Raw genomic sequence first — 12,237 nt, 5'->3', positions numbered from 1 at the left:
TCACGTGCAGCGCGATTCACAGACAGAACCTCCAGCATAAGCTCACCGTGGCTTACTATCTCGGCTACCTCCGATCACGCGTCCGCTCCTTTCCTCCCGCTCCGTCAGATGGGTCTCCGGCTTCTTTTCTCACTCATATTTCGCGTAACAACCCCCCGATCAGTTTCATGGAGTTTTTCACTCTTTTTTCGCGTTATATCTTTATAAAGCGCTCAAGCGTCCTCTCTTTCACACCTGTCCAGCGAGAGAGCGAAATCAACTTCCCGCACTCTCACTCACGTTCCCTCTCTTGGTCACGTGCATCCGTTGCCATACCGACAGCCAATCACTATTCACTATACAGCATTAATACTCAAGTGACCAATAAAATGTAATAAAAAGTCTTACATTATTAAACCTTTGATAATATTATTATTTAACTAAATAATAAACTTTAACTTACATCACTGTCATGACATAAAATCACAAATAGTAATCTCCTTTTAATAATGTAAAATGAATTGAATATTTCCTTCTTTAGAAATCAAGGTTTTCTATTATTTATTTAAAGTGAATGAGCGTTTACTTGTTTAATAACCATATGACTCATGTTTGAATAAGAGATTAATCATAACCTCAATTTTTTCATTACATTAGAATACCCAAGTTTAACACTGGGCTACATAAAGACATTTGAAATTAGATTTTAAGATGGTGTCTCAAATTTACAGTTTTTTTAACTGGAGACAAATTGGAACAGCAGTACTTTAGCAAGCAAGGTTGTTCCAAATGCATGAATGTAAATGTAAAATGTGACTGTATAATTTAATAAAGGACTGGTATTTGCTTATAAACGTATCACTGTTACTATTGCTTATACTTAAGGTTTGTTTAAATTATTAAATAATAACTGAAAGATATTACTTGAGCAGTAGTGCTGTGCTTTTGAATGTCTGCATGGCAATGATTCAAATGTGTTTATATGTATGTATTATATGCTTATATGTATAAGGCTGTGGTTACCTGCCATATCACAGTTGTGCAAATATTCAGCAAAACATAACTCTTGCATGTGAGAGATCACATAAGTTTTGGATTTTCACCTTAACTTTGATTATTAATGATCTTATCTTAAACCTCATTTACCTTTTTTATGTACTTTTTCTCTCAATCACTCTTTCATTACAGCTCTAATCCTTCTCATTGGATTTCATCTGCCCTCCATTTGTCCCTCAGTACCTTTTAGGGCTTTTATTCCTCTGTTAGTTATTCAACAAATGGCCAATGTTCTTCTCCATCTGTCATGAATCATGTATTCTTAATTCAAAACCAGTCACCTATCCAATATTCCTCTTTCCGATTCCCACTGCATTTCTCAAAAATCAGCTGACTGGCTGATAAGCAGATTGTTCTAAAAGCTTTTTCGCTTCTCTTATGGCACTTTCCCATTATATAGTACCCCACGGTTTGGTTTGGGTTAGGTCGGGTCAGCTCACCTCACTTTGGCTTGGTTAGCTCTTCCATCGAGTTTAGTAACACTTCGGAGTGGGAGGGATTATAGGCATGTCTTTTATTTGCACTACCTACTGCTGTGACATCATACACACGAGAACGATGTCGTACATTCCCATACATTCATTTAATTTCTCAGTCCACAACAAAATTAATTAATTAATTAATTTTGACCACCTCAAATAGATGTTTGCACATCTTGTTTATCACTACCTCTGTCTCACATGACAGTTTCTGTACAAACACCAGTGGCGTCACTCAACGCGCTCCGCTGAGCCTCATTTAAGTTGCATTTAAACATATATGCAGACATGCGCGTATAAACTGTTATGGTTTTCCTGATTCTCAACCTGTGGATGTTCAACCATGCTCGGGTCGCTTAAAAATAAAAAAGTACTAAAAAATGTATTAGGTACTATGTACTGCACTCAGTGGAAAGTCCCCAAAAGTAAGCTGACTCGACCTGACCCAAACCATGGGGTACTATGCAATAGAAAAGCACCATTAATTAGCCCTCAGGGCAGTCAGAGACACACCACCAGCTAAACCAATGGTGAGCCCCCACCTACTACCTACTTCACATTCTATTTCATTTAGTCAGCTTTCTTTTTTTCTAAAAAAAAAAAACCCTGCCTGCTGCCCATCCACCTGCACTCTGCAGTAAGGATTTGCCTTTTCTTTCTTAATACACACTTTGTGATTCATGAGTACACTTTTTCCAAATTAAAATGTGAGTTTATCGTTATCATTCAATAAAACGTTCTCCCCCTCTGAAACAAATTTCTTTATCAGCTGATATTACCTACAACCCATCACATACAGTATTAATACTCATGTAGGATATGTACTTGCAAATATTGATGCATTTGGAAAAAGTAGCATTTTTATTAGGGTACATCAGATTGTTTGTGATAACTTTAATATGCATTTGTCAGAATAAACCCTTGTGACTGTCACACTTTTAAAACTTATACATTTGTTGCTTAACTGTAAACAAAGTAAACTCAAGGGTAACATAAGTTTCTTGATAGTTTTCTAGCAGAACGTCAGTTGTAAAAATGATTTGAAAGAAATTATTTTGAACATTTACTTTGTTTTAACTAACAGGATTCATGGCTCAGTGGACTGTTTGTCAGAGCTGTCCTCATCTCGGATGAACTATCCTTTTACAGGTGAGCTATCCAATGCATCTGCTGTCTTATTCGCTTTTTAGACTAGAGAAGGTTTAGACATTTCTTGTTTCTATCACATTAGGCTGTTGATTGATGATGTTAGATATGTTCTTTTTTAAAGGAATAGTTCATTTAAATATATAAAAATCTCTTACAATTTACTTACCCTCATGCAATGCCAGATGTATTTTGTTTCCTTTGAAAGCACAACTTTTAAAATAGAAAGAGCATTTGTGATTGGCTTCTTTTCAAGGACAGAAAAGATAAGGATAGAAAAATAGAAAAATATATTAAATTCTGTATTAGTAAGTGAGGTGGCGGAAGATAGGTTTCAGCAGATTCTTAAAGATGGATACAGAATCAGCAGATCTTGTCACAACCGGTACATCATTCCACAAATGTGGAACAGATTCGGAGAAAGTACGTGATAATGTTTTTTCTCTTTTTGGGATTGCACCCCAAGATGTCGCTTGTTGGCAGAGTGCAGGGATCTAGAGGGTACATAAGTTTGTATAGCGAGAGAAGGTAAGGGGGTGCTGACCCAGTGGTGGTTTTAAAGGCAAGGAACAGATATTTGAATTTGATGCAAGCTACAATAGGAAGCTAGTTGCCATGTTTCCATGATTTGATGTGCATTATGAAGCATCGCATCAAAAACGACTGAAGGACACAGCTTATTTTGATCAAATATCCCTTAATTCGCTAAAAAGTTTTTAAGCTCACTTGAGGTGATCTCTGAATTATGTGAAAAATCGTAAATGTGAATAATGGCATATTAATAATTATTATAATATATTATAATAATGTAGCGATACAGCGGGGGAAATTAAAATGTTATTTAAAATATTATTGAACCTCCTACGGAAGTATGCTAAGGGAATCCCAGATTTTAGCTCAAAAGGGAATAATAAGTCTAATTAACTATAATTAACAATACAAATGTATAGGTTTTACCTGATTTAGCAGACTTAATAATAACAATTAATTAATGCATTTGTCCATCAAATACAGTATACCCATAATTGTACATTAACTCTAAGAAACATTAATACGTTTTATTAATATGTTAACCCTTTAAGGTTTTAAGTGATGTATAAATTATATCTGTATGTCCAAAATCAGCAGAGTATGTATGAATCTTATAACAGTGTACAATTAGAAAAGTAAAGAATGCATTTACAAAATATGTTGTCACAAGTTGACCTTTCACATGTGCAGAAAATTTTGTTGTGTAGCTTCAAGTGCAATTTCTACTGGCATTTTAGTCTCCGTCCACAGTATACATGACTGTAAAAACATGAAACATAACCATTCACGCACACTGGGCAACTCTATAAACATATTACTCTAATAGCTGACCTCAAATATGTGTCTTATATTTTTCAATAAATATTTCAACATTTCTATTTTAAGTTGTAAAGTGAGATGAATATGTTTGGAAGTTGAGTGCAGGGCTCGGTAGGCTACTATACAGTTGAAAGAAAAAGTATGTGAACCCTTTGGGCTTACTTGGATTTCTTCATAAATTGGTCATAAAATGTGTTCTGGGGCCTCATTTATAAACGTTGCGTACGCACAAAAGAAGGCGTACGCCACTCTCTACGCAATAGTTGTTATTTATAAAAAGCAAACTTGACGGGAAAATGTGCTGTCCGTCACGCAAGCTCTGACCCAGGCGTACGCACAAAAACGGGTGAAATGAGAAATGGCGACACCGTCGGCAGATGGAAGAAACACGTGAAAGTGAAAGTGACAACACTGCCTCTCATAAATAACATGAAGACTTCACAAAGCAAGTCTTACAGTTAACAGCCTACACGAACACCCGTTTGATCGATCAGCAGTGAAACAAAAAAAATAAAGAAATCGAAAATTACAACAGAAATTCAAATGAACACATATTTGCTAAAAGAAAAGTTAAATATGTTCTGCAATAATATTGGCATGTTGTGCAATTCATCCTCATAAAGAATATAGTTCACAGAACGAAATAATGTACAAAACTGATATTCTCGTCAATGTGTCCGTCTGGCGGAGCAGATTTAGATGCAATTACATAGACAGATAGATAGATAATTAAGGAGATATATATATAGATAGATAAATAAATAGATAGATGTATTAATTGTCATCTGGGGAAAGTTGTTTTCATAGTAAACCATATCTTCATAATCTACGGAATTATGGTATTCATGCATATGCCTTTAGTGTGTTTTATTTTTGATAAAACAATGTATGGCGTATGTCTAAACCATTCAGAAAGCAACAAGAAATTACATTTGCGCTGAACAATGTCCCCTTTCCCCCACCCGTGGCAGACACACTCTGGCGATGGAGTGCTAGACGTTTTTGTGCCTCGACTTTGATGTCCGACCATTTCTTTTTTATTTTATTTTAGAGGTTGTGAGGCTACAGCATTTACGGAGTCTGCCACCGTTTGCCACTCAAGTGCCTTTTTTTGGCATTAGTAATGCCCACACTGTGCCCTCCAAACAACATTTTTCTCCTCTTTTCCACCTCGCCAACGATAACTTCTACTTCACATTGAGTGAAGTTACGTTTTTTTGATTTCCTCTCTGTGTTTGCCATGATTTCGCAATCAATGCATATTAACTTGTGGGCGTTTCACGGACTATTTATGGACAACTATGGGCGTGTCATGAAGCCGCAAAAGCTGCGCTACATTTAGAATTGATTGTGATTTATTAAGGGAAAATGCGTAGGATGTGCGTGCGCACGGTTTTATAAATCCGATTATTTCTGTGCGTACGCGCGTCCTATGTTTCATCCGTACGCCACTTCCGACGCAAATCCTACGCAAAGTTTTATAAATGAGGCCCCTGATCTTCATATAAGTCACAACTATAGAGAAACACAGTCTGCTTAAACTAATACCGCACAAACATTATACGTTTTCGTGTTTTTATTGAACACAACATGTAAACATTCATAGTGCAGGGTGGAAAAAGTATGTGAACCCTAGGCTAATGACTTCTCCAAGAGCTAATTTGAGCCAGGAATCAGCCATCCTGGGGTCCAATCAATGTGATGAGATTGGATGTGTTGATTAAAGCTGCCCTGTCCAATAAAAACGCACACCAGAGTTTGCTGTTCTGAAGAAGCATTGTCTGATGTGAACCATGCCTCGCACAAAAGAGCTCTCAGAAGACCTACGATCAAGAATTGTTGACTTACATAAAGCTGGAAAGGGCTACAAAAGTATATCTAAAAGCCCTGATGTCCATGTGTCCACGGTAAGACAGATTGTCTACAAATGGAGAAAGTTCAGCACTGTTGCTACACTCCCTAGGCGTGGTCGTCCTGCAAAGATGACTGCAAGAGCACAGCGCAGAATGCTCAATGAGGTGAAGAAGAATCCTAGAGTGTCAGCTAAAGACTTACAGAAATCTCTGGCACATGCTAACATTTTTGTTGACAAATCTAAAATAAGGAAAAAATTAAACAAGAATGGACTTCATGGGAGGACACCATGGAGCACAAACATTGCAGCACGTTTGAAGTTTGCAAAAAAGCACCTGGATGTTCCACAGCACTAACGGCAAAACATTCTGTGGACAGATGAAACCAAAATTGAGTTGTTTGGAAAGAACACACAACGCTATGTGTGGAAAACAAAAGGCACAGCACACCAACATCAAAACCTCATCCCAACTATGAAATATGGTGGAGGGGGAATCATGGTTTGGGGCTGCTTTGCTGCTTCAGGCCCTGGACGGATTACTGTCATCGATGGAAAAATGATTTCCAAAGTTTATCAAGACATTTTGCAGGAAAACTTAAGACCATCTGTCTGCCAACTGAAGCTTAACAGAGGATGGACGATGCAACAGGACAACGACCCAAAGCATAGAAGTAAATCAACAACAGAATGGCTTCAACAGAAGAAAATACGCCTTCTGGAGTGCCCAGTCAGAGTCCTGACCTCAACCCGATTAAGATGCTGTGGCATGACCTCAAGAGAGCGATTCACACCAGACATCCTAAGAATATTGCTGAACTGAAACACTTTTGTAAAGAGGAATGGTCCAAAATTTCTCCTGACGGTTGTGCATGTCTGATCTGCAACTATAGGAAACGTTTGGTTGAGGTTATTGCTGCCAGGAGGGTCAACCAGTTATTAAACCCAAAGTTTCACATACTTTTCCCACCCTGCACTATGAATGTTTACATGTTGTGTTCAATAAAAACATGAAAACGTATAATGTTTGTGCGGTATTAGTTTAAGCAGAAACTAATGTTTCTCTATTGTTGTGACTTAGATGAAGATCAGAACACATTTTATGACCAATTTATGAAGAAATCCAAGTAAGCCCAAAGGGTTCACATACTTTTTCTTTCAACTGTATGTAATGATCAGTGTTGGGAGTAACGCATTACAAAATATAATATATTACAGTAATATATTAGTTTTTGCTGTAACGCAGTAATATAACGCATTACTAATAAAATTTTGGTAATATTTTACTCGTTACAGTCTTAGTAACGAGCGCGTTACAACAATGCATTTCAAAATTAGACTGTGTTATTTTTTTTTATTTTTTTTTTTGACCAATGCGCGCAACCAGCATCCACACATGAAAAAGCTGCGTGTAATAGTTATGGCTGCGTCCCAAACCGCATACTTCTATACTATATAGTGGGCGAAAATCACTACTTCTCGTACTCTTTGCCTACTATATAGTATGGAAGTAGGCGGTTTGAGACGGTGCGCGTCAATGTGGAAGTCCGCGGCCATAAGCATTGACTAAAGTGGTCGCAATCAGGTCCGGTAGCGCCGCACACGCGTAATTTTGCGAATAAGAGCACTGAGGAAAAGCAACAGAAAGTTTCTATCGGTCTCCTGTGCTGCTTGAACCTCAGAAGTAAAGAGACTTTTACAAATGTTGCCAGTAAAATCCATATCACACCAGCAATGACAAGGTAAGCTTTGCTATGATTACAGTGCTAGGCTATTCCTATGCTATCTACAGTTTTATTACAAACAGCAACCTAAACTACAACATAACATTAGTGAAGACTTAAACATGGTTATCTAAATATAATTTAGTACATTTAAACATCACTGTTTAAAGTTTTACCAGCCTTTGTATTGGAGCCTATATTCATTTTTGGCAAAAGCAGTGTTCCTCTGTTTGTCTGTGTTTTATTAAGCAATTATATGTTAGCCTACATGTTATCCTTATATTGTACTGAAATGAGCTGTATTCCTTGAGGCCTGATCCTCCAATAGCACTTTTTGATAAGTTGTGTCAATCCAGTGCATGCCAGGTTTGTGCTGTGAATCTGAATTAAGAGTGATGAAATGAAAAGAGGTTGCGTGTCTTGCCATGTTATTAGGCTATAGGTTGCATTATAGTGGGCTCTATTGTGTTTGGTATGTGTACCATAAATTACCAGACTTTTACCAGATCATTTGTCTATGTTTTTGATTCTGACAGTGATTGTTACTGTATTTTGCCATAAATCTTCACTTTGCCTATTCAAAGCTCGAGGGCCAACACATAACTTCTAGATGTATAAGCAGCAACAAACTACATTTTAACATTTTATAATGCCTAGTCATACTTCTGTTCTTTTGATGAAAGTAACTCAAAAGTAATGCAAAAGTAGTGTAACTCATTACAGTTCAGAGACAGTAATATTGTAATGTAACTAATTACTTTCAAATGACAGTAATTTGTAATATATAATGTATTACACTTTGGAAGTAACTTGCCCAACACTGGTAATGATTGAGCTGGGAGGTGAGCCCTAACACATATGAAAAGGCTAAAACCAAATTAATCATCATTAGAGCTCCCCTATCAGGCTGGATTACAGAAGGACACTAGACCTCATACCACTAGCAAAATATCAATATATGTTAAACTTTTTTTCTTTCCCAGTGTTTTATCAACCTAGTAAATGTGAAAAAGATCAACCCAGTAACTAAGTTTTGGTAAACCATTCTCTGCAAGTATGTGAAAAAATAGGTCAGTGTTTCCCAACCCTGGTCCTCGGGCACCCCCTCCCAGAAAGTTTTAGATGTCTCCTTATTTAACACACCTGTTTTAACTCATCAGCTTGTTAGGGACACATGGGCTGTTTCTCAATTCCAAGAACGCAAAGAACGGACTTGCGTCCTCGTGGAGATCGGTCTTGCCAGGCGACCTTGGAAGAACGAACTCGGAAGTTTTGCCGCAATGACTTCTGGGGCGTAAAGCGATTTCAGCAAGTCTGCACTCGATGCATCCTCGATATCAAGAACACATCCGGGTATTTTCATGCGTCCTCTGTCCTTGCGTTCTTGAGAATTGGAATGAACTTCGACCGTTAATGATGACGTATAGCGAGGACACGAGGACGCAAGATCGCTGAAGAACGCATATTGAGAAACAGCCATGTTTACCATTTTGGAAGGAGGCTGATGAGTCAAATCAGGTGTTTTAAATAAGGAGACATCTAAAACTTTCTGGGAGGGGGTGCCCGAGGACCAGGATTGGGAAACACTGAAATAGGTCATTGAAATTTGGCTCCCCCTGTAATGTCAGAAGGGGATTATACTGCCCCTTAATCTGCACTATTCAACCATGACACTGCCATTTAGTGCAGATATCAGCTAATTTGCATTTAAAAACACACACCCAAAGCGGCACATTTTTGCTCACACCTACAAAGTGGCAATTTTATAAAAATTATCTCTATAATATTTTGAGCTAGAACTTCACATGTACCCTTGGGACACCAAAGATTTATTTGACATCTTAAAAAGTCTTGTGAAATGTCCCCATTAAGATCTACTGTATAATGAAGAATATAAAATCATGTTACACATCAGATATTTTAAATTAAAATAATATTAGTGCCGTTAAAATGAATTTGCGTTAACACATTAAAATGTTAATTTGACAGCCCTAGTTTTAATATATAATTTTAAGTGTATTTATTTTTTGTGGATTTACTTAAATTAGCTTTTTTTGGTACTTTCAAATGTAGGAATTTAACCCCCACTTCTGGTCTGGGAAAAATCTGCTATATATATATATATATATATATATATATATATATATATATATATATATATATATATATATATATATATTAGGGCTGTCAAAATTAACGCGTTAATAACGCGTTAACGCAAATTCATTTTAACGCCACTAATTTTATTAACGGAGATTAACGCAACGTGCAATTTTTGTTTGACCCTTGGTCCAGCCCATAGTTGAATGAACAGAGACGCAGACAAATGTGACTCTCTCAAGTAAAAGGTTTTCATAGAAATAAGAACATTAAGCAAATCGTCTACCAAATCCAATGCTCTAAATGCTCGTTGGACATCTGATATGATCTTTATTTATACGTCTGAGAGGTGTAACGTTACCGTCCTCCTAATGCTTAATCTAATACAAAAATGCGTCTCAATTCATTTTGGTTTCGCTTTTATGCATGACTTAGAAAATAGACTGCAGGACTTGCTTGATGTTAAAAGAGTCATTAAGAGAGATAAAGTTCGGTACCTGATTAATGTTAAAGAGTTATTAAGAGCGACAAGACTCAAAAGCGATCCCCTCACGCTGGCTGACTGATATCTGAAGCGCGTGCACACAGACGCGCGAGTGCGCGACCCGGATATATAGACATCTACACAAAATTACAGTTTTACAAATATCTGTTTTGATAAGAATTCACGCAGGTAGGCTCTATAATCTGTTATGTTTTAAGTAAATGTTTGGTTAACTGTTGGGTAAAACTATCTGATGTGTAACATTATATTAGATCACTTAGATTTTAAGCAGTCTGTCTCAATGTCAATCAAACAAAAGGAAAAAAAGTTGAACATACATTGATGATGTTTTTGCTTTGTGTGTGCTAAATCTATTAGTTTTACCAGTGATTTTAAGGTATTGATGTGGTAATTTAATGTATGGATGTGGAAATGTTTGTGGTAATTTGACTCTTTCAACTTCAAACACGTGTAGTTCTGTCATATTTTGTTATATTTCAACAAATCATGCATTGTTCTATGTTTTAATAGAGAATGTCAAAATATGAACAACTATTTTTTTTTAAATTTGCTAATTCCGACTCAATTTGCCAGCACATGTCACAAATGATGCAGCAGCAAACAAAAATGGAGAAAGAAAAATCTTCTGAAAGGAAAATTCATATACAAAACAATGGCTGGTGATTCTGGTAAAATGTAAACAGGCTGTTGTTAACATACATTTGCATAAAGCATCTATATATGTATATATGATTAGAATATTAAAAACCTGAAAAGTGTTAAATTAGGGTAAATTTAGAATGGATAAAAATGTGTGATTAATTTGCGATTAATCACAGTTAACACATGAAATCATGCGATTAATCTAGATTAATTTTTTTAATCTATTGACAGCCCTAATCTATATTTGGGTGTTTTCTAAGCATCCAGTTTATTTGTGAATTAAAGGTGACAAGAGATCACTCCCTCTTCAAAGAGCTGTAGTCTTCAGTGTAAATGCATCACGCTGCTAAAATATGGTGATTAAAACTACTTTAAATGTTATCTTAAAATAATTTGAAAGTATTATTTATGATCATACAAATATACAATAAAACATGCTACTCCTTACCTGAACTCACGTTTAGTCTCTTGGGTGCGCTTATGCATTGTCAATAAGAGCAATTGTAGAGTTGGACATATTTACATGTTCTTTTCAAATACATCTTAATATGCACAATTTTTTACTGAATATTTTTTTACTTTTGTGTTTTCTTGACTCTTCCTCGACAGTATTTAAAAAAGTTGTCAGCCAGCTCCAGCATTTTTTATGATTTTCACAAAAGTTTAATGGTTTCCAGAAAATGTTTTTCTTTAAATACATAAACATACATTTTATCAAATGAACAGACCCTCTGCTTTGAAACAACAAAAATATTATACTATCTTAATTTCTTCTATTTTTATCACCTCTCAAATATGGGTAGGTTTCTTAAAAAAATGGAACAAAAGGCTGAGATAATTTCATTTTTATAAATGACTTTTGAGAAGAGACACTATGAAACAAAAACTCGCCCCCACTTTTCAAACCACTGAAAACGCATACTGTAGCCTACAGACATAGGCTATGTTACAATAAAATTAGCGTAACATATACTTTTGTATTAGCAATGGAACACGTCAATCAGCGGAAGAGCAAGACCAAGGACACAAAGTTACAGGCATCACTTCACGCGACAGCTTTGTTTTATATCAGGACTCAACAATGGCACGAAAGAAGAAGTGTGTTTTTGGATGTGAGGAGAAGAAAGCCAGCATTGTGGAGACAATGGAAATAGTTTGTTTATTCGGGGTAGCAGCGGAGTTTTGTGTGTGTGTGTTTGTTTAACGCTGTATTTCATTGAAAAGTCCCAACCAGGTCACGAGTTGAATGCGGTAGTAAGACTTCTGTGTTATGTTGGAAATATGCGTGTACGTGCATATTATATAAACAACACAATCATGTAGTAAGTCACCAGTTATCCAGTCAGTGTTGTGTAAAGTGTTGACTCGTGACTCACTCCTCCCGCAGCTAGTAACTCTTCCTTC

General features: G+C 36.4%; 1 protein-coding gene across 1 annotated transcript in view; it reads left to right on the top strand.

The window, feature by feature from the left end:
- The window catches only part of LOC129416908 (CAP-Gly domain-containing linker protein 4), a 127,663-nt gene that overhangs the window by 104,495 nt on the left and 10,931 nt on the right, over positions 1-12,237 (top strand). Inside the window, exon 13 of the mRNA XM_073864882.1 lies at positions 2,599-2,663. Coding sequence (XP_073720983.1) covers positions 2,599-2,663 — 65 coding nt within the window. The remainder of the gene's footprint in view (positions 1-2,598; positions 2,664-12,237) is intronic.

Source organism: Misgurnus anguillicaudatus, unplaced genomic scaffold, assembly GCF_027580225.2.
Source record: "Misgurnus anguillicaudatus unplaced genomic scaffold, ASM2758022v2 HiC_scaffold_28, whole genome shotgun sequence".
Classification (NCBI taxonomy): domain Eukaryota; kingdom Metazoa; phylum Chordata; class Actinopteri; order Cypriniformes; family Cobitidae; genus Misgurnus; species Misgurnus anguillicaudatus.
This window is presented reverse-complemented; position numbering and strand designations above follow the sequence as displayed.